This window comes from Leptonychotes weddellii, chromosome 12, assembly GCF_054177405.1.
Source record: "Leptonychotes weddellii isolate Sample4059 chromosome 12, ASM5417740v2, whole genome shotgun sequence".
Classification (NCBI taxonomy): Eukaryota; Metazoa; Chordata; class Mammalia; order Carnivora; family Phocidae; genus Leptonychotes; species Leptonychotes weddellii.
In genome coordinates, this window is record NC_138380.1 from 74,072,316 (window position 1) to 74,100,263 (window position 27,948).

General features: G+C 35.5%; 1 protein-coding gene across 8 annotated transcripts in view; it reads right to left on the reverse strand.

Annotated features, from left to right (window-relative positions):
• Positions 1-27,948, reverse strand: part of CD36 (CD36 molecule (CD36 blood group)) — a 73,808-nt gene that overhangs the window by 1,379 nt on the left and 44,481 nt on the right. For all 8 annotated transcript variants that reach the window (XM_081800639.1, XM_081800635.1, XM_081800636.1 and 5 more), the window contains 11 exons: positions 19,265-19,425; positions 14,597-14,744; positions 13,729-13,908; positions 12,379-12,470; positions 10,193-10,239; positions 6,955-7,024; positions 5,591-5,778; positions 4,541-4,659; positions 3,427-3,500; positions 2,818-2,872; positions 1,844-2,008 (listed from right to left, as the gene is read on the reverse strand). In XM_081800639.1, coding sequence (XP_081656765.1) covers positions 1,844-2,008; positions 2,818-2,872; positions 3,427-3,500; positions 4,541-4,659; positions 5,591-5,778; positions 6,955-7,024; positions 10,193-10,239; positions 12,379-12,470; positions 13,729-13,908; positions 14,597-14,744; positions 19,265-19,425 — 1,299 coding nt within the window. The remainder of the gene's footprint in view (positions 1-1,843; positions 2,009-2,817; positions 2,873-3,426; positions 3,501-4,540; positions 4,660-5,590; positions 5,779-6,954; positions 7,025-10,192; positions 10,240-12,378; positions 12,471-13,728; positions 13,909-14,596; positions 14,745-19,264; positions 19,426-27,948) is intronic.

The following is a 27,948-nucleotide window of genomic DNA, read 5'->3' on the forward strand; positions in this document are numbered from 1 at the left end:
AATCTGCAAAGAAAAATTTTCTTCTCTTACAAAGAAATAGTTTTAAAAAAGCAGTAACAGCAGTCATGTTCAAGCAAAACTAACATACTTGCTGACAAAGACACTCTGGAAAGCTTTCACTTTTAGTCATGTATGGACTGAAGAAATTTGACATTCAGGGCTTATTAAGCGTTGATGAAATTTATCATGTAATTGTACTAGAGAATACAGGAACAAAATTATACTTATTGAAAAGTATGCTTTCCCACTAGAACAAGTTTTTTTGTGGTAATTTAGCTTTTAGTGGATCTTTTATGTAAATTGTCATATGAATATCTTTGTCTAATCACAACTTATTTTTTACTGTGCTGATAGGTTTTAAAGTGATGCAATATGTCCTTTATTTTAATGTGAATGTGTTAGGTTATCATTTTGAATATTCTGTCCAAATAGATTGTAGGCAGAGTCGTCTGGTCTACTTCCTAGTGAGTAAATAGTGACTGAAGTGATCAGAAAAAGATTCGGCTGCTTTAGACACAAGTTGTGAATCTCACACAAAAATATTGGACTGAAAATTCCACTGTATCATTTAACAATTTGATTCACATTTTAAAAATGAACAATTCTGCACTGTTATAATTTTCTGGAATGTCTTCAGAAGTTAGAATGAATGCTAAAGATTCTGTGACTATTGGAAACTCATGAAATTTTATTAGGGATTAATTGTGATAATCCATGAAAACTGTTTAGCATAATCTTGGCACAAAGTAAAAGCTCCGTAGTTATTGGTGGCAACTCCAGAATTTCTATATAAGACAGCTTAGGGTCAGCAGTCTGATTTGAAGTAATGTAATAAGACTTGTTTTGAAGTTGTGATTGTCAAAGTGAGCATATTGCTTTTATTTAGGTTGTATTTTGTTGCTTTTGTTTTGAAATGCTTGGGAAGAGAGGCTGGTGGAAACATGTGGGGAAGTGGAAGAAATATTTGGGGAAATGGAAAAATTCTCCCCTAGAGGCCACACCAATGCCACCCATGATGATTAAAGACTTCAATTTAGGGAAGATAGGGTCAGGCTTTCATTCCTATTTATGAACAAGGGGGCATGGGCACTAATATCTAGAACACAGAGGTCTGAACTACCTCTACAATTTTTCCAAAACTCAAATCTTGCCCACATTTAACAGATTTTTCCTTTAAACGGAGTAATTTAGTTCTGCTGTGTTGAACACTATTTTTTCCTTTCTCTTGTACTGTTATATTCAAATTCAAAGCATGCATTTTAATCATACATTGGGGTTTCCACAGTAAACATCTAGGGTGCACACCCTAACTTTAGGCCAGCATGTCTATATGCAGCAATTCTGTTTCTATTTTAACATGTTTTATTCATTTTACTTCAGTGTTTTTTAATAGCATATTTTTCTTCTATTCTTTCGTAATGAGTTTTTAGTTTTTATCATTTTATTTTTCCCCTTAAGAACTTCAATCTTGCAGAACATTCTCTAGGCAATGATATATTAATCACTTGTGACTTTTATAATTAGCAAGAAATCAAGAAATGAAAAGTCAGAATAAAGCTATATTCATACTAACTTTTCAAAGGTGATAATTTCATCTTTTATTTCATTCCTTCTAGAACTTAAGATGTAATGTAGATAGGCCACATTTACTTGTTCAATCTGCATTTGTGTTTTAATTTAGACATCTCAAAACTTGGAGGATATAGTAAAAATGATAGTAGTAGGCTAGACAAGTCTAGAAATGTTTGCAGCCTAATTTATAACCCCTCTTTGGTAAAACGAAAACAAGTAATATGTAAACTAATGTTACTGAAGCAATATATAATTTTTGATATATACTTACTTATTTCACTTTCTTTGATCTGCATGCACAGTATGAAATCATAAAAGCAACAAACATCACCACACCAACACTGAGTAGGATAATTTCTACCAGACCAAGGAGGTTTATTTTTCCAGTCACTTGTTTTCTGAACTTTTCTGCCTTCTCATCACCAATGGTACCAGTCTGTAATCAGATGAATAATTAGCATTATTTGAGTAGATTAGGGCAGCAAAACACTTACAACCTTCCACTTACATATCACTCTTTTCTCCAAACACTTGCATAGGTATTAGTCATCTGTATCTTGAAGACAAGCCAATAGAATTCACTTTGCATGTCAAAGAAGGCAATAAATGCCAAGGAAGAATATTTAGTGAAATATAATCCCCCTCCCTTTGAACATGTTAAATAGCACTATTGAACATACTAAGTCCACAATTTTCTAACAGATGTTTCCTATTGACAGAGGGAAGTGGCAAGGGTCAACAGTTTCAATCCCTCTCAGGTTTTATGTACTGCATTTCCTAATTCTGGGGCTAATTAATTCCATGGTTTATACTACAAATATCAGGCAATAGGATAGACTGCCTACACCTACTCCAACCAGGTCTTTATAAGATTGGTTGACTTAGCAGCACTGTCATATTCCCCAAGTCATTTGGAGTTACATGTACCTATGACTCTTTCCTAAGACAAGCACTACAGCAAGAAAAAGTGTTTCAAAAGATGCATTTTGAAAATAATCAAAAATGATAGTGCTTTGACTTTCTAAAAGAAAAACACTGAAAATTAACACAAACTTGATATTTATGTGTGCTTGGGTTTTCTCAAATAGGTATAATATATATACTCACCTATATAGGCAATGAAAACATATACAACTTCAAATACTATACATACATTTTCAGTTTTGAGACACCAAAAGCTTTTTTTATATACATGGAAGTTTACTGCTTTTAATGACTGAGAGACTAAAAAAAATATATACTAACCTCATTAAGCCAAAGAATAGGCACAAAATAGTTTCGCTTCAGACCCTTTAATGCCCTGTAATATACATTAAAAGTAATTATGAAAATACATATTAATATATTAACATATACAACAGAAATTTCAGTAAGTACTAGTGTAAATATATGTTCAGAAGCAACTTGGTTAAGTTCCTTGACTTTTGTTCCCTGTAATCATTTAAATGTTAATGTGACTGTTTTTCAGACACCTTTCACTCTTACAAACCTTTCTAATACTGATTTCTAATTAGACTGACTTTTTCTAAGCACAGATTTTCCCTTTCCTCAAATTCTACCCAGGAAAGTAAAATAGGAATTCCAGAAACTGGTCATAGAAATATTTGGACAGCTAACAAAATGATACCACCAAATACTCAAAACATTCTCAAATATGTGTAATTATCATTTCAATAAACACTAGATATAATTCTGTTACAAATAAAAATTATAAGCATTTAATGATTAGTTAATGACCTTAAGCCAAAGAGAAGTTGAAATTTATTCTTTCCACTTACTGTAATAGACTAACTCACGTTCTTATAAGAAAATACTAAAAATCAGGTAACCATTAAACTTGTTCAAGAGACTCACTCAATTTTTTTTGCTGGCTTGACCAATATGTTGATTTGCAGCCGTTTTGCAAATCTTAAAGTGAATCCAGTTATCTAAAAAGAGAACAAACTAGTTACTAACTTTAAAAAAAAAATCCCAAAATTTTATTGTTATATAGAATTTAAGATGCAATTGTACTAATTGAAACTTGTGAAATTGACATATAACTATAATTACATGTGTACATGCAGGTATGCATATGTATGCATGTACTCGCGCACACAATCTCTTTGCCCAACCAAATATCAGGGTTTTAGTTAGATTTGTGATATCTACAGAAATTGGTTTTGGGTAATTAACAAAATACTGCAATGCTGAGCTCATGTAGATTCCTGAACTATGCATCGTCAAATGTATATTCACTCAGAATTGATGTATCATCAGTTTAATTATAATACTAGTTCTATCATTATTTAAACTGACACACAACCACTAAAATTTTGCTATTTCATTTAACTTTTGAAGAGGAAAATATTAAAATAATTTAAAACTTTAAACTGTTGAGTTATAGGAATTTTTGATTTTTCTTGACACGAAGTATAATAGATATTGCCCCAAAATCACATATATCCATAAAATCTTTTAATTCCTCATAATACGCAGTATCTCTTCAGGCAAGCGATATTTACACTTCAGAGAAAAAGAAAGAGAGGGTGTGAGTAGAGAGAGGGGCAGAGGGGGAAAATCTTCAAGCAGACTCCCCACTGAGCACCGAGGCAGGCTTGAACTCTGGACCCATGAAATTATAACCTGAGCTGAAACCAAGATTCCGAGGCTTAAAGGGCTGAGCCACCCGGGTGCCCCATAAATTGCTGTTTTATGCTTATTTTATACATATCATTTTAAGCCAATTAGACTCATTCCCATCATTGATATTCCTGACTTATGAACCATTGAAAAGGCCTATAAAGTTCCATAAGCTGAAAAACTAAAGTTTAATGACCTTGATATTTCATAAACAATAGAGAGAAATCAATGTAATTTTCACTGAAATAAAGATTGTGATTCAATAAATGTGATTAACAAAAAGGAGAGAATTTACTTTTTCTTTCAATTTAATGAAACAAATCAGATCAATAATATATTTGCTTACAGGTTCAACGTCTAAGTATGTGCTATGTTCGTCTTCATTTGGACTTAAGCCTTCAATAGGTTCTCCAATATCAGGACTTGCATGTAGAAAATGAGGAAGTGAAATGTACACAGGTTTTCCTGAAAACAAGTTTTAAGAAATAATTGGGGATAGATCATTTTCCTCATTTCACATACCACTCAGAAAATATTTTCTTGAAAATAAAACTCTTTAAATAAAAAAAAGGCATAGCTGGGCTTGAACACTGACTGGGGAAGAAATTATATGACCTGATCACTACTGTACAAAAATAAAATACAAATCTCTGCATCATCCTAGTCAGTTAATGTCTAGTGTCTATTGTTCTTCCTTAGGTGTTAATGTTCAATATGTAAAGTTGAGTTGCTGAGCACAAAATTTCAACCATTATGTTTATGTTTCAGCCAGTACTATATCTGTGAACTGAGAATTAAGAGGTTTCTTTTCCTCATTCACATTCATCCCAATATGAAGGAAGTGAGCTAAATAAGAGAGACTCCAAGTTGTATTTAAGTCAATTCTTGTTTCAAAGACACACTGAAAACATATTTTTATTAACCAATTTCTAGGGAAGAAAAATGAAGATGGGTAAGTTGAGATGCTCAAAGTAGTCTAGGAGTTATTTTTTCTCTTACCAGATCTCTGAAAGGAGCACAGGAATGGTTACAAAACAACATCCAATCAGTACTTAATATCAAAAATATACAATGAATTCATAGAGCTCAAAAAAATACAAAAACACCACATAACCCATTTAAAAAAATGGGCTGAGGACCTAAACAGATATTTTCCAAAGTAGCAGGGAAAATATCAGTATGGTTTTACCTAATAATAACTAAGTTTCACAACACTGGAACACAATTGGGACCTGAAAAACAAAGCAAAATCAAAACAATGCTTTTCTACCACCACACTTACTTCCTGGCCTTATTGCTTTCTTGTTTAGATTTTAAATTTTTGGTGGAAAGGAATCTTGGGTAAAGAATACTGCAAATTGTATCATGGACTGTGATACTGAGAACATTTACTCACCTTCTTTGCATTTGCCAATGTCTAGCACACCATATGATGTACAATTATTTGAGATAACTTTTTCTGTGCAGAAACAATGGTTATCTGGATTTTGAAGTGGAGATGCAAAGGCCATGGATGGAAGAACAAATCTATAGACAGGGATTCCTTTCAGATTAATTTCGGCTCCAAACACAGCATAGATGGACCTAAATACAGATAAGAAAGTGCTTTATTCCAGGAAACTGAACTACAGTCTGGAGATTTTTTTTTCTCTTATTTTTAGATTTATATTCTTGCCTTAACTTAGAAAAATTGGATTGGATACTCTTGTTAGAATTTTAAATTCTCATTTAATTCACAGGAAAAAAAATTCTTGTGAAATTTCAAGGCATGCCAGGACATAATACCTGAGTAGGAACTATTTTTACCTTTACTCTCAAAAGTTTCCAAGAGCAATTTTTGCTTGAGAACTACCATGGGAATTTATACCGAAGACATTTCTCATAGTTAATTTCCTTGATAGATCAAGTATTCATATGACTTCCCTCAAATCTTTTATTTGTACCCACTTTAAATGAAATACAATGAAAATTTCTTGCTTTCAGAACTTAATCCTGGAGCAAAAGGCCAAGTACTCACTGGGGCATGTGCATGTGAGTTCTTGATTGATATATATATATCCAATGATATATATATCCAATTTCTGGATATATATATCATTATTTACTGAGTGCCCGCATCATTTACTGAGTACTCACCAACACCTAGGCAATGTGCTGGGCTCAATACGTATTCTAATCCCCACACAACTCTAAGTAAAGAAACACTGCTCTCTTCAATTTTACAGGTAAGGAAAATATTGAGATATTTCAAAGGTTTGCCCATAATCTCATCTTCAGGAACAGGGCTAGGACTCAAGTGGACTGATGTGGGCTCTAATGCTTGTATGATATCTGCTGGGTGCCATCAATTTTAAGAGGCTGTAGTACAAGAGCTCATGAACATAGTTCTGTGTTAATGGCATCCTCTTCTCGGGACATCATTAGAAAGATGGGCACGCCCTTCTAGACATGACTGTTATTGAAAATAGTCTAGTGTAGTAAAAAAAAAAAATAAGGAAAAATAGGTCTTACTTAAAAATGAGAAAAAATAATTTGTATAATGTATCTGATCCTTCTGCAACCTTCAATTTTTATAAAAGTTATTAAGCACATCATGAATACCGTATCGTATTTATTCTGAATAAATCAAGAAAAATTTCCCTATGTGTACTTTTTTCCCCTCAGATAACATCATTATTAAGTATGAGCTTTAGGTCTGTGTTTTGTCACTTGGGGGAAAAAATTCTCACTCCCAGAACTACATTGTTGTCTTGGTCTTACCTGCAAATGTCAGAGGAAAAGAAACGCAATACTCGCGTCTTCTCAACAAAAGGTGGAAATGAGGCTGCATCTGTTTAAAAATCAAGCCAGTGACAAGGGATTAGATGTAACGTGTATCCTAGAAAAAATCTAGAAATCTCTATGCCAGTAGGATCAATAGAAATATAGGGCAAACTGTATATGTAATTTTTAAATTCTTTAGTAGCCACATTTTTTTAGAAAGTAAAAAGAAACGGGTGTATTTGATTTAACCCAATACATCTCAAATGCCATCATTTCAACATGTAATCGATATAAAAATTAACAAAATCCAATGTGTATTTTATATTTACAGCACATTTCAATTCATAATTCCATTAAGCACACTTTTCTTAATTTCTTTCCATAGTATCAGCATGTGCCTAACAGTTATCCTATTCAATAAGTCCGTATACTATATATATACTCATTGGTATTTAATTTCATGTTAAATCTTCCCACTCCTTAAAAATAAATGGAAGTTACAAAAATAATGGCAAAATCACATGTTAAAATTGTGATAATATTTGTTTTTGAAATCCCCCACCCCATCAGTAGGTGATACTTTTCTTACTATGAAGTTTCTTACTATGAAGTTCCCTTAGGACTTCTGTTAGATTTATGTTTTTTTTTTTTTTAATTTTTTATTGTGTTAATCACCATACATTACATCATTAGTTTTTTGATGTAATGTTCCGTGATTCATTGTTTGCCTATAACACCCACTGCTCCATGCAGAACGTGCCCTCTTTAATACCCATCACCAGGCTAACCCATCCCCCCACCGCCCTCCCCTCTAGAACCCTCAGTTTGTTTCTCAGAGTCCATAGTCTCTCATGGTTCCTCTCCCCCTCCGATTGTTCTTATTTTAGAGACTGATTCATTTGTCTGTCCTAATGACTGATTAATATTTTAAAAATCACTTATTAAAATTCTCTCACTAACCAGACTTTCCTCCAAATGCTTGGAAAACATATCCATCACACACTGGATATATGAAGAAATAACTAAATAACTCCTGCATTTCCTTTCCAGTTAGTATCACTAAAATGAGCCATACCATTGAATGTGTTTGTTGAAAACAGAAAGACCCATCCTTTAATTATGCATTCTGGGTTCTTTTTCTGGTTAAATGTCTCAACCTTGTGATCTTGTTACATTTCACTTATACTCTTGTGATGAGTGAAATATAATAGAAGATCACAGTGAACTTGATTCTGGCATTGAGAGTACTAGATCTTCAAGGTTGGCTTGAACTCCCCAGATAGGTCACTCAATGGACCTTGTCTACAGCTGCCTTCCCAACACCATAACCATTAAAGGAAAAGAATACATTTAAAAGCTTTAAGACTCATTATCTGATATATCATTGAAGAATATGCCATAATTATTCCCAATTACCAGGGAAATAACTTACAAGATTGCTGACTTTTTTTTTTTAAAGTTCAAATGTGTATCAGTATTTTCATTTTATGTCTCTTCTTACCGTAGAAGGTATAGGTTTTAAATCATGACCTTTTCTGTTTTGTTGGTCATTTTTCCCCAGTGCCATAAACCAAGAATCCCTCACAGAGATCACATCAGAGTCCCCTGCCCTGTCCAAACCACCTCTAAGTCTACTTTGTTTTCCTATTTTCTTCTTAGATACCTTTAAATTTATGCCTGATGCTCATGTATTTATCATTTTGTGATTAATGAATCCTTTACCTCTCCTTTTAAAACTTACCTTTGGACAGAATTTTTAAATTTTTTTTTCTTAAATCCATAAAGAATCCTTTACTATTTAGGAGCAGTACAATATATTTCTCTGTATCTAAGGTCTGAAATATTACGCTTATGTAATTACGGGAGTGAGTAGCATTAGGACACTTGGCAATTTATTTGCAGAAATGCTTTACTTAGGGCTTGAAATTTGGTACAAAGCAAACTCAACAAGGTTTTTGCTGTTCTTTTTCTATAAGACAGTGGTAACAAAATTAAATAGATGTATGAAACTCAACAATACCTTTGTAAAAGTAAATATTCCCTGTTTCCTTTTTATTCCGTACCCTTTACATAACTTTGTATTTAACTGTCTTCCTCTTTAGTATATTGTTTTCCCACAGGGTACCACCTCACCAACTTCGGAAACCTCATGCTTGTTCTCTGCTTCTGCATTGCTGGGAGTTCTCCTCATCTCAGGTTTTAATTACCTCATGGTATTCGAATCCCGTTTGCTTTTTAAAACCTTAATTCTTAAACTAATAGGTCTACCAGTGCTTTGCTTTTGCTTTTCTTCAAGGAGAGTGAGCAGCCAGATCTAAGCCTGCTGCAAAATCTCAGTTCATACTACTTTTTTTCCCCCCACTTCTAATTCAGAATGGTCATTTTTGCACCCGTTTTTCATGGTTAGTAGACCTCTAACCTTAAGTTTTTGTTCTTTTTTCTTTCACTCTGACCACCTTATTCAAAAGAGACAGCTCTGTCTTGCAACTTCATGGATTCTACCTCAGCTTGAAATCCCACTTGGAAGTATGTTTTACGTTTTGTAATTACCTTCATTTTTTAAAAAACTTTATTATGTTATGTTAGTCACCATACATTACATCATTAGTTTTGATGTAGTGTTCCATGATTCGTTGTTTGTGCATAACACCCAGTGCTCCATGAAGTACGTGCCCTCTTTAATACCCATCACCAGGCTAACCCATCCCCCCACCGCCCTCCCCTCTAGAACCCTCAGTCTGTTTCTCAGAGTCCATAGTCTCTCATGGTTCGTCTCCCCCTCCGATTCCCCCCCTTCATTCTTCCCCTCCTGCTATCTTTTTTTTTTTTAACATATAATGTATTAGTTTCAAATTCTGTCAATTTTACATTATCTGTATATTATTTATAAAACATGTGAATAGTAACTACTTCTCTAGGTTTTTATTTCTTTTTTAACCCTTTACTTCTGTTGCCATGAAGGTAGTTCATGAAGTCGAGCTTTTAGATAACAAATGTTTCCCTAGTCATGCAGGAAAGGCTAATTCTCAAGCATAATCTTCAGAAATCCCATCACATTAGACAAACATTTGCTAAGCCTATGGAACAATAGAGATCCTGAATTTTGTTGCAGGGCTACACAGATAGGTAAGTGCCTACCCTTAACTTTCAGAACACTGTAGGTACAGTGGTGGAATTTGTGCGAGAGAGGGAGGAGGGTTCATTGTGATTATTACCATGAAACAAATGCCCTTACCTGTACCATTAATCATGTCACAATAACTTGGCCAATAGGTGAGATTCCTGAGGAATAAAAAGAAAGGAAATGAACAAACATTCTCTTTTCTAGAGCACCTTTCTCACGTTACTAATAAAGATTAGATGTGTGATAAATGCTAAGTTGAAGAAATGTTCTAAATCATTGAGCCCATGTTTTGTTTGAAGGTTCCATCTTTTTTTTTTTTTAAGATTTTATTTATTTATTTGAGAGAGAGAGAATGAGAGAGAGCACATGAGAGTGGGGAGGGTCAGAGGGAGAAGCAGACTCCCCACCGAGCAGGGAGCCTGATGCGGGACTCGATCCAGGGACTCCAGGATCATGACCTGAGCCGAAGGCAGTCGTTTAACCAACTGAGCCACCCAGGCGCCCTGAAGGTTCCATCTTATTGAGATCAATTAAGGGCCCAATACCATTAAGTGGCCAGATTATATAATAAAAATTGCTGAATGTTAATTCAAAACAACAGAATAGAGCACATTTCTGAAGAAAGAAAATGAAGAAACTCATCAGAAATTTAGATCTCTACCTAGGGGAGAATTTTTTTTTTTTCCCCATTGGGAGAAATGGACCACTTGGTAGTATGTTGAGTGTTCAAAATAAATAAAAAAATAAGTGGTTAACTGATGTAAGCTCAGTCTGAGGGAGAAGAAAAGAAAAGCCAGATGTTGAAGAGGAGAAAAAAGCAGATATTGCAGAGAAGAGACTGGAAACATGCAGATCATCAATTTATACTTTTCTCCCTTTTAATGCTTGCAGAAACTGGCATTCAAGTAGGACAGAGTTGATTAATTTCTACTCTGGTATCTAAGATACATGTATATATATCTGGAAGCAATACAAACAGTAGTAATGGTTTCTCTGTATCCTCAGCCACTTTTTGGAGATGGAAAACCTGTCTTTTTCCCACTGTTAACATATCATCCAGTGACATGTCAAGGCAAACTGTTGCTTCTTTTTTTCAACAGAATAAGCTTGGCAATCATGCTCAGTCTTGCCCTCATCAGTTAAATGGATCTTGTCATAATCTCAAAATGATGTGGAATTCTCACTCTGATTAGAAACACTTAGCATCTCTCCTCAAAATGTCTCTGTAATATTGAAATGGCAGATATGCTCATGTTCTTCAATGTACAGTGATGCTGTTTCCCCTGAAATAAGCATTAAGACGAGTTTGTTTTCTTCCGCTAGACTTTTCTATAGAAAGATGTAGAGTCTGTGGAATCTGTAGAAGAAGTACCACCTTAGTGAATGTGTAAGGGCTATATGCAGTTTTTAAATAGGGACTCAGTGTGAGGCAGTGGTTACTTATATTAATAAAATCATTTCATCTCTTTCAATTTTGACTATTGTATTATTTACCAGGAAATAACTGATCTAAAGCACATTATTAACTTCGATTAGAAAAGGACTATCTTCTCTGACACTTATTAGGATTCTTCCTATTTTTTACACATAGGATTATTATGTATACTCCAGATGAATAGTCAGGAGGTAGGGAAAAAAAGCAAATCATGACTATATGAACCTATCTCATTCTATTACTACTTCAAAGGAGGCACAGTCTTTATTTTCAAGTTTAATATGCCCATTTTAGAACCGTACGTGAAGTACTAATTCCATTTTTGCACTGATAAAGGTTTAAAAATGCTGATTTATCAATATAGAAAATTATTTCAAAACATTTGCATGGATTCATTAAGTTTTCATCTTTATAGACACATGACGTCATGCCGTGAAATGAACAATTTTTATTTGATAGGCTTCATAACAAACGTACAACACACCCAGCAAGTTATGTTTTCTAGCTGCTAGTTGATCGGCTGATGTATCGATTTTGTTCCTTTCCTTTGTGGTCACGTAACTGTAGGAACGTCCTGCAGTGCTGGCCATGCAGCAGAGATGGAAATAGTCCCTTCGGATTTCTTTATGTAAGAGAACCTGTGCATGAAGGTAAACCAAATTCTCAAGTGGGGCTGATATTCAGCAGCTCCGCACTAGGTGGGACCAGCTGTCACAACTAAAGTGTTAACACCTGGCAGAACAAGACTGTCCAGGGCTGAGATACAGGCAGATCTGGACCACGGTTGGCGCCTGGGCCTTACCAGTTGTTAAACCAACACCGGGCCTGCCTCAGAGTGCACACACTTTATCTGGACACTCACCTTTTACCTTTGTAAGTGTCAATTATGGCAACTTGGCTTATGTTGTCTTTCCCACTGAAAACCGTATAAACTCCATCTGCAGTGTTGTTGTACTGAAAAGATAGGTACAAGAAGAAATTACTTCTAGGACAAGCCATATTTTCCAAGTTATAAAATATGTAACTCGCGTTTGTGTTTTTCAGATCCTGGTGGTTCATAATTATATGGTTGGAAATATATATGCAATGAAATTTTAAAAGTATTGGTCTTGAACATTTTAAAAAGACAGACTATAAAAAGCACTTAGAAATAAGTGCCAAAGGTTGAGACAAAGGAAGAAAAGCCAGTATCAGAAGTTGACATGATCCAAACTCTAGTGCTCTTTGTCCTAGCTAAGCCAGTAGGCAGTTTTGATCACTACTCCTATTATATTGAGGTGAGGGGATATTAAAAAATACTTCTATAAATAGGAGAACAAGGACAGACTTCCAGAGGTATTCCAAATGTTATGGTTTTTTTTTTCTTTCTAAATGTTATGATCTTTAATAAGTAGATACTAAAAATTAGACCTACAAAATTAAAAACAGAATTAGCCAAGGAAGGAGTTACGAGTTTTTGAGTTAAAAAAAAATAGTAACTGAATCTCTGATCCTTTACGGCTTTCTGCATTCATATTTATTGACCTATAGCCTTGCAATCCTAAACACTATCTAAAACTAAAATAACAATGAATTGGAGAATCTAACTAATATCACAGAGAGTGCCAAAGAAGTCACAGTCAAAATTCCAATTCAACAGTTAGCTTGTCCTATTTATAATTCAAAACCTTAAGCTATAGCTAAGTGCATTGCCGAGTTCGCCTTTTCTGTAATCTGCAAACTGCTATTTCATGACAAACTGCATTAAAATAGGATGTTGCTGATTTATCCGTCTCAATGTGTGCAAATTTAGGCTTTTAAATTTATATTAACAAATTTGCAAGAGGTCTGGAGAAGGAGGAATGATAAGTGAATCCATTTAACACAAATAAAAATATGGCATTAAACTTGATTTTTTGAGAAGGGAAATCAAACTACAAATAGAATTCAAAGCCTTATTGGCTTACGACTTATTGTAGACAATTTTGTATTTCTCAAAGAATGGAAACCTAAGTAAATCTCAGCTTCATTTTAAATTTAATTGTTAAATTTAGATGAATAAAGTTTTCCAACCAGAAAGCTGAAGCCATGTGAGAGATTTTAAAAAATTAGGATATTTATTTCCAGATCAGAAATCATATAAACACACTAAATTACAAAATTATAAATTGCCAATGCCATATTTATCCAATTAAAGTATAAAAAAAGTCAACATTCATATTTGAATACTCACAGGATAAAACACACCAACTGTCGTAGTAATAGGATATGGAACCAAACTCAAGAACGGATCCTTATAGCCCCACAAGAGCTCTCTCACAGTTCTTTTTTGAAACATAGAAGATTTTGACTTTTTGATAAGTGAATTGAGTACCACTTGAACAAATGCATTTGGATAGAGATGGGGTGCAGCCTACAAAAAAAAGCCACTGTTATTTTAGTACCTATTTAGTATCTAACAAATAGATGGATTAAATACTAGAATTAAGTTCAATGGGAAAAAAAACCTAACTGTATCTTTAAAATTATTACCCAATCTTGCCAGGACAAAAAATGTAATTTGTCTAATCCCTAGATGATTACATTTCCCTGCCTCAGTGCCGGTCACAAGGAGACATTTAAAGTTAGACCCTATTTTTTTTTTAATGATATACTTTTTTTTTTTTTTTTGAGATTCAGTTTTTGTTGTTGTTGTTTTATTATGTTATGTTAATCACCATACATTACATCATTAGTTTTTGATGTAGTGTTCCATGATTCATTGTTTGCGTATAACACCCAGTGCTCCATGCAGAACGTGCCCTCTTTAACACCCATCAACAGGCTAACCCATTCCCCCACCCCCCTTCTCTCTAGAACCCTCAGTTTGTTTCTCAGAGTCCATAGTGATATACTTTAAGTGGTCTTCCAATTCCGTTGTTCTGATTTTGTCTTCTTTCCAAATGACCTTAACTCCATTCAAAATAATGACATAGGAATATATTTTTATAAAAATGACAAGATAAAGAGTATCTGATGATAGTTCTAATCATGAGATTAACTATAGTCGGTTCTAGAGTATTTCAAAACAAATAATTTTATTGTTTATCTAGTCTACTCACTGCTACAGCCAGATTGAGAACGGTCAGAGTGTCGTTTTCTGTTCCAACGGAAAGCGAAGGTTCAAAGATGGCACCATTTGGCTGGACAAAAGAGACTGTGTGGCTCTCAGAGTCATGGGTTATATTTTCTTTAGCTAGATAACGAACTCTGAAAAACAAACCAATAAAATTCAGAATAATTGCCTCAAGTGAACAGGTCTCCAATGCCATTCATTCAGGTAACAAATAATTTTTGAGTATATAGAATATGTCAGAAATTATGCTAACCAATTGGTTTAAAATGATAAATAAGCCAATGCTGGGTCTTGGGCAAATTAGAGAAGGGGATCTTAAATCTGCATAGATGGGAGAAGTAATAGGTGTTACTATAAGAGTTTTCACAGAATCCATGGGAAAGCCCAGAACAGATACAAATCCAGGTTTAGGACGATCATGGTGGGAGAAAGGGTCAAGATACAATGTGGTAGCAATTCCACATAAGTGGTCTGACAAATAGAAGTTAAATTAGGAGAAACGGTAAAAAGCCCCATCGTGTATTGTTAAAAACGCAAATTGTTGAATGTGTTTGGATTGTAGAATGAGATTAAAGAGAATGGTGGGAAATAAAGCCATCAAAATAAGCAAGATCTCAAACATAAAAGGGTTGCATCCTATCCTCTAGTATTTAGCCTTCATCCTGAGGGTAAGGAGGAGACAGTAGAAAGGTTCCCATCAGGGAATATTAAGAGTCCCTTTTCTTATATTAGAAAGAATGCTCAACATACATAGCCTATGAAGCACTGGCTTTTACATATTTTCCAGTACTTTAATGAGAATGAAAGATAACTAATGCAATAAATTTCCATTTTACAGGCCAGTTCCCCTCCCCACTCCTGCTATATACTAAATACTTACTAGTTCTAAGCTCTTGGCTGTAATATCTCTAGGCTAAAAAGTACCAACTACTTTTTAGGAACATGGTGAAGGATGATTATTATAAAAAAAAATCTTTTGCAAGTACAGGATATTTATTGAGACAAAATAAGGTATCATTCATTGCATTACCATATATGTGAATGTCTATACATGAGATGAATAGCTAGCTAAGGTAAAGACTGAAAAAACATGGGACTGAAAAAAATGTAAAAACAAAAGATACAACAATTCACTCAAGTATAATAAAAATGTAAATTCCTGGGGGCGCCTGGGTGGCTCATTTGGTTGGGGACCAGACTCTTGCTTTCGGCTGGGGTCATGGTCTCAGGGTGGTGGGATCCAGTCCCAGGCTGGGCTCCATGCTCAGCATGGAGTCCCCTCAAGATTCTCTCGCTTCCTCTCCCCCTGCCCTTGCTCATGCTTATGCATGCACACTCTCTTACACTATAAATAAATAAATAATAAATAAATAAATAAAATCCTTTAAAAAAAGGAAATTCCTGTAGGATAGGAATTATGGGTGTTTTGTATCCCCAAGCACTGTGCCTGGCACATGGTGAGTTACTGATCAATAATTTTTGGATGAATAAATTAACTAATGGATCACATTTGTTCAAAAGAGTTCAAGGGGCGCCTGGGTGGCTCAGTCGTTAAGCGTCTGCCTTCGGCTCAGGTCAGGATCCCAGAGTCCTGGGATCGAGCCCCGCATCCAGCCCCGCATCGGGCTCCCTGCTCGGCGGGAAGCCTGCTTCTCCCTCTGCCACTCCCCCTGCTTGTGTTCCCTCTCTCGCTGTGTCTCTCTCTTCAATTAAATAAATTAAAAAAAAATAAATAGAAAAAAAAAAGAGTTCAGAGTAAGATGGAAAGATCATTTATTTTTAACATAATTTTGTCAACGGTTTATTATTTATTCTTCTTGGAGTACTGTAGACATACCAGGAATATACAAATCTGAAGCAGCATCCAGGACAGTCTATTACTAGTCAACTACTAATTTCTTTTATGGAATTATATCTTAAAATTAGACAACTTGCTATTAACATTTAGAATTGGAGCACTTTAATTTTCAGGAAGACTTATGTATAATAATTGAAACAATAGCAACGTAAGTGACCCAGATTCTAGCTTACTTAAGTTGTACTAACAACATCATACCAGTAGATGGCACTAAGAGACAAATCCTTTGCACTGAGGCCTGTGTTTTTAGAAAGAGAATGTAATTGCTCACTTCTTTTGTTTAAAAAATAGAATGTATACGTTTTGCAAAGTGTTAGTTAATAAGGTCAAAGGGAGAAATTTGCCTTAGATTTTTCCCCAGATTACTTTCTTTGTACTCCTGCCAAAGCAAAGTAACTTAAAAACAACAATAAGAAAGAATAATGTTGGATCGAAGAAAATTCTCAAGGAATTACTGAGTCTTCATAGAGACAATGAAATTGTAATACATATAATTAAGATCTCAATCCAGGCAATTTCATGCTTTGACCCATATTATACCTTGTCAATCAAAGTTTCACTGAACTCACGTTAGCAGACATCGGCCAAATGAGCCGGTGGTTCTGAGGAGGGACATCTTTCCACCCTTCCAGTTTCAACTGCGTTCAGGGTATAATTTATGTGGAGGCAAGTTCGCCTCAACCTATTAGCTGTTAGGAAGACTCTGAAATTAACTTTTTCTGAAAGGTAACCAATTGTTTTCCCATTGTTTAAGGCATCCAAACAGACACTAATGGTTCCATTTTGGTGACATCATAAGCCAGGATGACCACTAGTTGATTAGAAATCCTTTTAACGTTGTTATATAAATGGGAATTTATTGTTTATAAACTTGAGCTGCAAATCCAGCTTCCCTAATTCAACCTTGCCCTCACTGCCTCTCCAAGTAAATCAAGTATATCTAACCCTTCTGCCCCTTGGAGAGAGAGATTAAAGTCTCTAAAAAGGAAATATGTATTAGCTGTCACCTATCAGAGCAGGACTCGGGCTGGATTCAGTATTATGTTTATATTTCTCCACATCTCAAGTAATATCCTTAAAAATGAAAAAGTGACCCTCCCCCAAACAAAAAAACAGAAAAGTTCTCAAATTCTAATAACTATGTGCTTTCCTCACATGTATTCAGTTCACTCAGGTTATAATCTTTTTAATAATTTTTCTTAGATTTTCATTAGCTCACATGTGAATTCTAGATTTTCATAGGTATGCATCATTGTTACAGTATTTTTGGGGGAACAAACTACTCATATAGACTTTTGATAATAATATGAGAACTCTAAGACCATGAAAAAAATGAAAATATTTTCCAAGATTTTTTTTTTGGGGGGTAACAATGAAAACCAAGTGTTTTTCAATAGCACTATGAATCGTCACAGACATGTGCGCAGAGACGAGAGTCTTGGGGACAATGGCTAGGACAGAAGAGTCACCAAGGCCCTCAGCAGCATATATATCATATGCTAGGGCAGCAGACACTACCTTCACAAGGGCCATTATGTTAGATTTTGAGTGTGAGTTGTCAATCTAAAAACATTAATGTGTGAAGAAATAAATTATATAATTATGGACTAAAACAGATAAGATACTAAAACTATGAATTTTAAGAAATCATTGTAAATATGAAATTTTGTGATAAGAATTGATCATGCTATGTAACGAGTTGTAATTATCCTTGAAGGAAAATCACACATTTGTATAACAAATGATACAGCAGGACTTAATTATGTTCCCACATGGATATCATAAATGTATTCCTTATCCTGGTGGTGGTTAGTGCCTTTAGCACCTCAGTTCCCCACCCCCAATTTTCCTACCTTGATAGTTGGAAAAAACACATAGTCTGTAATTTAAATCAAAAAAAAAAAAAAAACATTCAAAAATCTAGGAGTCACCAGTTCCCAGGTCTGCGTGAACATGGAGAAATCACTTCACTTCCCCTGGTGTCAGTTTTTTTAGTTTACAAAATGAAAAGTTCTGGCTAATCATTCCCCTCTAGTTCTAATATCCGAAGATTCTATTCAAAAGTGTGTTAAACTATTAGAGAATATAAGATATAGGAGTAACATCTTCAGTCTCAGTCCTGGAGAAACAGAAGGATGAAACCACTAAATCAAGACAAATACCCGTCTGACTTGGAAATTAGTTTCAATAGAAATCCTTAACATATACTGTAGTTACATAAAATCAGTTTAATGCTGTGGTTTTTAAAACTGGATATGTACTGGAACCACCCAGAGGGTCTGTAAAAACTCACTGCTGGGCTCCAACCTAAGAGTCTGCCTCATTTGACCTGGGGTGAGATCTGAGAGTTCACATTTCTACCATGTTCCCAGGTGAGGCTGATGCTGCTGAGGTGGGAACCACACTTCGAGAACCACCGGTATAATGTATACAGTCAATTTTTGGATTTTAAAATACTCTGCTTTTTAAAATTCTGATAAATTTTTTCCTACTAAGCATGCATATTTCAGAGTTGCCGAGAATATGTGTCACAAGTGCAAAACACCTATAACTTCTTAAATGTAGGGCAGTTATTTGATGCTGCCAAATTTCCAATAAAATCTGTATATCTTATAATTAAATCCTTAAATTAAATCCTTAGATTGGGATTCTCTATAGGCAGAAACAAAGTATTTCATTATGCCTTACTGGAAAAAATAAGAAGTACATCTGAAAACAAGGTCATTTTGCAAATGGAAATCTTTTCAGAAATACAAATGGTCAAGGAAAGAACGCCGCTTATTTGTGGGGACTCACCTGTATGTGTAAGGACCCCTCTGTTTAACCTTGATTCTACTGCTGTTCACAACCACTTCCTGTGGGTTTTGCACGTCAAAGATCCAAAACTGTCTATAAACTTCTGTGCCTGTTTTAACCCAATTCTGAAAGGCAATTGTACCTTCTTCAAGGACAGCTTGCTATGAAAAAGAAAACAAGTTTGCGTTATTTCTTTGTAGTAAATATGGGCACTTCTGGGCGTTTAGAACTTTTGGTTAGCCACTGCAAGGGCCAAGCTCAAGGACCTTGCTCAGGAGAACTTTTGCAAACTTGCCATACAATTGCAACAGACATGTTTTCAACAAATTATTATAGCAACCTCTTTTAGTCAACCTTTTATAAAGGGAATCAGTGTGTGATACTGCAGACATGACTGGTGAGCTGAGGCCAGTGGTTGGCAAGCTTTAGAGTGACCCTCGGGTCATACTGCAACAGTTATAACACAACTTATTAAGCAAATTTTATTAAACCTCTTCCAAAAGGTTATCGGCTTGAACATTAACTTCTCTTCTGCCCTCAGTTAGGCTGAGGAGACAAAACAGAAAAACCGAGAAAAAATCTGGCAGCATTGAAAGCTTTAGCTTTTCTTCAAAAGTTGGACACTTCAGAGGACGATCACTTAACATTTATTAAATTAAGAAAAAGGAAAAGCTTCTCGATGAAAAACACAAATTTGACTTCTCTTCAAAATCTTCAATCCTGGGGCACCTGGTTGGCTTAGTCGACTAAGCGTCCAACTCTTGATTTTGGTTTGGGTCACGCTTTCAGAGTCGTCAGATGGAGCCCTGAGTAGGGCTCTGCACTGGGTGTGGAGCCTGCTTAAGATTTTCTCCCTCCCCGTGCCCCCTCTCCCACTGCTCATTCACTTTCTCTCTTTGCTCTCTCTCAAAATCCTTCTCAATCCCTAACTCAGTATATTTGTGGCAACAGAATAGGACAGGTTTCCAAAAGCTACAACAGTCTAACATTATTAAGTTACTACTTTTAGAATAAAAGGATGAAATAAGGAAGTTGTCTTACTTTTATTTTGTGGAATTCATTACAAATCATCAATGCCCCATGTAGTGAAGCTAAACAAGTGGAAAAAGTACCAATGACAGAATCACAAAACCCTGTATTAGAAATCTGGTCCCTTGTTTGAGGTGCTGTGAGACTGAATGGAAAGTCACCAAACCCCTCAGGGTCAATTTCAGTGTCTATTAATTGAAGGAGTTATAGATGCTCCCCCAGTTTCTGTCCATGGCTTTCACTCTCTGAGCCAAAAGTCTGTAAAGCTATGGTAACCAGAGCAAACAAAGGTGATTTGGTAGCAGGCAGTATTCCCAATTAAGTACCTTGGGAAGAGTGCCCACAATGGAAAGCTCCATCTTTGTGTTTGAGGAAGAGGAAGAACAGTATTTCACAGAAAATGAGCCCAAACAGACCCATGAATACAGGAACAATCTGACCTGTTTGTTTCCCTCACCAGGAAGCATCAATTCATAGAATGATGAATTGGGAAAGGACACCAAACATTATCACATTTTCTAGGCGAGCACGCTGAGGCTCTGAGGAACGATGTGGCTGGCCCACGAGTACTCCAAGAGCAGCAGAACCATCATGAAAATCCTAGTCTCTGACTCTTAGACTAGTCTTCTTTTACACCATGCTCTTATGGTCTTTTCTTTTTTTTTTCCCCTGTCACCTCTGCACTTAGTTGGTAGAAGTCAAACTAAGTTTCATATCTTCAGGATACATTACTTATTGCTTAATGCAGAGAATAAGGAAATTCCTCAGAGAAGAACAGGGCACCAAGCTAAAATGCTATTACAAAATCCCATGCTCTTGCAATGCATTTTCACTGGGCTCACTGGAGCTGCTAAAACGATGTTAGACCAGTACTTTTGACAACAACTTGTCCTTGAAAAACTTTTCATTAGCTCCCCAAAAGTCTTATTTCCAATACTCACAAGCTCAATATTAAGACAGAGTTACATGCAAATGAAGTATGATGGCTAGTCTTCTAAATGTAAAGGTGTCTGATGAGGGTGTTGAAGCCGAAAGCTATGATAATGTACCAGTTTCAAGAGACTGTATGAGAAGAAAATACACATGAACATACACATTACTACTTCACTATAAGAATCTTAAGGACTAATGCAATAGCAATTATCATATAACTCTTAAGGAACACATTTTACTTTAGTTCTTAATGAAAGAAACTCAATAAATATTTACAGAATTGAAAAGGAACTGTGATGGAAGGTACTTGTCGGGGCAGAAAATCTCCCTAACTCTAAGGTATGTGCTTTTAATATCAAAAGACTATCTGTGTATCATGCCTTTCTTCTAAAGGCCAGGACTCACTCTGCCTTATTTGTCGATGGGGAGATTTTTTTTTTTTTTTTTTAAATGGGAAAGTTGAAACACAAAAACCTGAAATGAGTACACTGAATTATCAGCTGTTAGAGTTAGGGTCATCTAACCCCATCTCTATTTGTTTTCGGTGGTAGAAATGAGTCCTAGAGAAAACAGATGTCTGACTCAATGTTACGTGACAATTTAGTAGCAGGTAATAGAGAAATCAGGTCTTCTTACTCCAATCTTGTGTAGTTTCCATAATGCCATGGTTTGATCAGAGACAAAGAAAAAATCTTGAAACAGTCAAAATAGGAATGCGTTTCTTCTGATCCTAAGACTATTCTATGTAGTAGTTTAGAAATTGTATAGCCACTCCTTGAATACCAAGACCAAATATGCCACGAGTGCCCTTTAATTTTAAAAGGAACAAAGGATTTTATGTTATTTGTGACCTTAAAAGGCCTAGATTTTAAGTTGGATTTGGGCTATCTAGCCTATTTTGCAAATCTTTCACTGTATTTGAAGTATAGAGTCAATAATGATGTACATGAAAAAATAATATAATTTAATAATTTTAATTCCCCTCACTTGGCTGATGTGTCCATCAGCATCTGTCCCTGACCTTAAGCATACAATCTATCCAACCCCAGTACTGGCTGGATTCCGACATGATGACTCTCCTATGGCAAGGACTCCAGCTGGGTTGAAAGCTATTGACATTGTAACTTCTATTTTGCTACATTAATTTGAAAGCAGATGTCTGAACAGCAGTATCTTCCATCTAGTTACATACCCACTTGATTATTGCTGTTCCAGGAAAACAGTGCTCATCACCAACCCTGGCAACTTTGGTGTAATTATTAAAATGCCCTTGATATCCTTCTATGTGTGGAGTATGTAGAGTACCAATGTAGAAAATATGTTGTCAAGGATCTTATAAAGTACTAACAGAGTTATGTGTAGCAGATTTTAATCTATGACTTAGATTCCCATATCTTGTCCCCACACTGAACAAGTATAGTGGCTTCTTCCAACAAAGCAGAGTGAAGTGTTTAAGAATGACACTGAATCCTATGGGTTTAGTCCCCAGTTTGGTCCTGTGCTAACCACTGAAACTTAGGCAAGTTATTTAATTTCTTTATACCTCAGTTTCCTTATCTGTAAAATGGGGGTAAAAACAATAGTATTAGGTTGAAGCACACGAAATTAGTATTTTTTGAAATTCAACATAAGTTGAATATGGTTTAGTTGAATATTTATCTTCCTGGTTATAGAGATGAATAAATGTGAGCGCTTAGAACAGTGTTTGCACATAGCTAGCAAGCATTCAGTAAATGTTAGCTGTTATTCTCATACAGGTCCTATCCACCCTTTGGAGGGAGAATTCTAACATCATTTACTCTCCAGACTGCTTGAAATGTTTAATTCATAGCATTTTCTGTCTCAATCAGTCATGTGGCGATAACTCACATAGTATTCTCTGACACTTCTTTTTCTGCTATTTAGTCATTTTAAAATTTACTCTCACCGCAGCGACACTAAAACTTCCTTAAAATGCAGAAACATACTGAAAATAGTCTTCACCATCCCCACTCACTACCACAATTTATTCCGTTTAGGACACGACATTTCCTCACACGCAAAAAGATCTGTGCATTTTGCAAGCGTCTACGCGCGCATGTGTGTGTGCGCGTGTGCACAAAAATGCACTGAATTATGGTATTAGCGGTAGCTGTGCTGACAAAGAACAGCTTCAGCGTCAAGTCATCGATTAAAACCCAGGATGAGATTTGGTGAAACCCAGGAAATTAGCCTCCAAAACTTGATGTGAGAACTTAATATGGGAGGTTGTGCATTCGGCATGAGTACTAAATTATGCTGATATGTTGACACAACTTGGACAGGAGGAAGGAAATTATATACACATACCTGCTGTTTCTTGAAACACTGGTTTTAAGTAATTTTATTATTGCAGTTAAAATGCAAATGTATGAGTGTTTAATCCATTTTTATACCTCTACTTTAATTTAAAATTTACTTTGCACTCTTTCATGTTCATGTTTATGTTCTCATATACTGTCATTAACATAAAAAGATTTCTACAAATCATTTTTTCATACTTGGAAATACTATAAGCTGATATTACAAAAGTAATATAAATATTATATTATTTAAAATATGGACTATTGAGTCAAATATGGGCTATTAAACAAATAATTATTTCAATTTATTTTATCTGAAGGCATGTCTTACAAACTACTAATGGATTGTTCTTTTCACGAATAGGGAAAAGAAATGATGGTATAATTGAGCGATGGTATAATTTAACAGTCTTTTAGGAGGAAAGGAAAAGCTTTAATTTCCTTCTTGGTGTTCTATACTTAATATCATAGGGAAATTAAGATTTATTTAAAATTACCAATGTTATGCAAAATTCATGAAATACTTAGCAAGTGATATTAACAATGTCAAGTAACAAATTATCTTTTGTAAATGCTGGCAGAACTTTGACCTTTTTCCAAAGTGCTGTGGTAGCTTCCACATTTGTGACATCTGATGCCATTGACTTTATCTACGTAAGATTGTATAAACCTCCTGGCTCCACAGAACTCTCTTAGGAATCAGAGTCAAAAATACCGGTCAGAAAGTGTTCAGCTATAATCTATAAAAAGCATGAAGTCCCTAGAAAACATCCCTTAGAAATAGCATAAAATGAATGTGTGTGTATATATACATGCACACACTTATATATAAAAGAAGTAAAATTTCTGGACTATCATAGACCATATCAAGTGCTGTGATATCTAAGTGATATCACAGAAGAGAACACCCTGTTCCAGCTCCACTTCATAAATGAGATAACAGCATGGGATGATTTTCTGATCTTTTTCAAGTAAGCACTTTAATTTTTTTAAAGAGTGCTTGTATGCAGGTAATAACTTCCCCAATTTGCTGTTAGTCAATTAAATGAAGAAAGTAAACTTCAGTGAGTTTCAGTGGTAAACGAAAACCAGAACTAAAATGTTTATATGTTTGCAAAATAACAGCTTTAACCTAAGTGCTCCTGAGGCAGCGGGTAAGGCACTTGGCTCTGTGGGTTTACACATAATTCAGAGATTTAACTCCTACTCTATACATGTTGCAATCTTATTTTTAGAACAGTTTTGTAAACTGAAGAATAAAGAAACAGCCTAGTATAAGGAAAGAAAAAGTCCCAGTATCTTTATAAGACTAAAATTGACAAGATCAACATGGCTATATTGAAATCTGAGAGCAAAATCAGGCTTAGTCTTAAATGTATCAGAGATACTGAGCAGTGAAGGGATTCTGATGATTCGTCTTAGTCTATGGATATGTGGCAGGCATACAATATAAACTATCAGTTAAGAGTTTTTTGGAACTCATCCCTCCTCAAATCTCAGTTTTGTGCCTCCTCCACCTTCGAGGGTCTAGATCCATACTACCCTCCCTTGTCTTGTAAAAGGTTGCACATATAACCCTTATTTCAAAAACAAGAGAAAGTCCTCCATTTCTTTGTTGCATCCTACCCTACTAAATTTGTTACCCTACCCTACTGAATTTGTATGTTCAAGAACCTTAGTGACCATGTTCTAATCATTATTTCCTGAATTTTCGTATGCCTGAGGGCATTTAATGTTCTCTTTCCTTGAGTGCTGGCCCCCCATTAACTTCCAAATTAATTATACTCTTTTATTTTTATTTCTTTACGTAAAATCATTTGTTCTTGTCTTCTTACCTCTGAATTATGCATAAAACCTGTAGTGATCTCTCTGCTTTTTTGTCTCTACACTCAATTTCTTGAGAAAGCACATGGATTGTTTAGTTTTATCTGTAATCTCGATAGCAATGATCAGTCTGAGTTCTGACCTTTGAAACATACACTGATGTTCATACCAAAACACTCATAAAACTTCAGTCTTTTTTTTTTTTTTTTCCTCCTATAGCACATCTTTCCCAATAGCTCAGCTGGACATCTTGAAGTATTTTTACTCTCTCCTAATTTAGTTCCATATCCAAACTGCACTGCACTCCATTACCCTTTTTTTTCCCTATGTACTCCACCATGCTAGCCCAGAGCACCTTTGTGATATCTTGAGCAGACTGTGCAGAGATCTTCCTAAAAGAGAGTCTTAGGTCCTCCCTGAAAGTGGCTATGTCCTACATTCGTTTTTCCTTGTTCTGCTGTTTTTGGCCTCCTCACTCTCCAGCCCCTTCTATAGTAGGATCATAGTGCACAAGACTGTGTGTGATCTAGTCTAGTCTCTGCCTTCACGTTGTCTAGGTTTGGGAACGGACTCCTTCCGGCCACATGAGTTGGCAAGTCAATTTAAGGTCTTGTGACTAAAATGGGTAACATAATAGCTTCTCAGAGAGATCTGCAAAGATCAAATGAATTGGTATATATGAAGCTCTTCGCAGCTCTAAATAAATGCTAGCCATGTGACAGCAATCTCTAAATCTCTAAATGCAGGTTTTGTTATCTCTTAAGCCTACCAAAAAACAGCCACCAACTACTATTGCCTGTCACATAGTCAATTAAATATTCTCCTGCCTGATCTTCGAAGCTTCCTAAATTTTACCCCATGTCGTTTTTCTAATCTTCTCTTTTGTGGATCCCATATTTGGGGTGCATTTTCCATTTTCTTCCCTCCCTCTTCATAGCAGTTCGTTGCATTTTCACAACTTTTTCCATAATATTAATCAGCCCTCTGATGCCTTTATTGCAGCCCTCTTTGGACTTTCAAAACCCTATGCTTGTTCAAAATCCAACAGGTTCACCTTTCTGAAGTTACTGAATATTCAGAGAGAGTCCTCTAAGTAGCATTTTCCCATATTATACATGAGGCTCACAGTTCTCTGTAGGTTGGCATGATATGCTTTTCTCCAGTTAAATCTTAAACTTGTTGAGGTAAAACAAAATATTTTACTCTCTGTCACTATATAAAAGCACATTTTTGACATCTCAAAACTCTTATTTTCTCATGATTAACTACTATGAATGTAGAGATAAATGCCAAACACTTAAAATAGATGTTAGCACTTCACATACCACTGAACAGAGAGGCTATCTATACTACTATTGTTGAATGAAGAAGGAAAAGGTAAATGATCAATATTTAGCTACTGACCATCAATTATGTGTCAGAAAGAAAATAGTCTAAAATGCTGCACAGTGGGAGATTATTGTGACTTTCCATTCTGGAGACTTTCCCAAAAGATACACGATAGCCTGTGTTTTAGCAGAGAAATTGATTCTGTTCTCTCTCCACAGAAGATCCGGAAGGAAGCACAGTTTATAGAGTAGGAAGAGCACCATGCAATGGACTAGCATCTCACATAGTCACGTAAGCCCCACCTCACCAGCATCTGCTTATCTTTATTGAACTGGATCATAAATAATAGCAAGAAAACTGGGAATTCCAAGGAAGGGGGGTGACATTCCATTTACAGTATATCTTTAAAGTTAAATGCATGCGGTTGAAGCTTTGCAATGTGTTAGCAACAGAAAAATTAGAAATGCCTATATTATTGAGCAAATACAGCACTCCTATTTTATATACATATGAACCATTACCTCAAAAATGTCCTACTGTCCTATCTTCTATACTAAGACAATGGCTATAGTGACACAATTTTTTTTTAAGATTTTATTTATTTATTTGACAGAGAGAGTGAGCGCACAAGCAGGGGGAGTGGCAGGCAGAGAGAGAAGCAGGCTCCCTGCTGAGCAGGGAGCCTGATGTGGGACTCGATCCCAGGACCCTGGGATCGTGACCTGAGCCGAAGGCAGATGCTTAACCGACTGAGCCACCCAGGCGTCCCAAGACAATTTCTTTTAATTTTAAAACCACTATCATTTGTGGCTATAGAAAGAAATAGTGGAAAATAGTAGCTTCTTGTCATGAATAAGTGGATTTGAAATTAATTCTTCATATTAATTTGTCAATTCAGTCAATGCCTCAGTGAAATAAAATGGTATTTATTTACACTCATAGTGAGAGCAAAAAGTCAACAGGGATGAATGGATGAGAGAAGTAAAGGTTTTGGCAGTAACAGAAATTTCAGTATAAATTGGTAGGTCTAGCCCATTTTATGATTGGATTCTTGTTCTCCATCGTGTACTATGCTCATTAACCCTCTGCCTGGGCCATTGACAACTAGCCAGGCTGCGACCTGAGGTCAGCACTCAGATATGTTTCATCTGGCAAGCATTATATGTAAAAAACTGAGCATACATGCCCTGGGGCAGGACACACGCTCTCAAGGGTCACAATAGTTCCTGTTCTTATGTTATTTTGTTC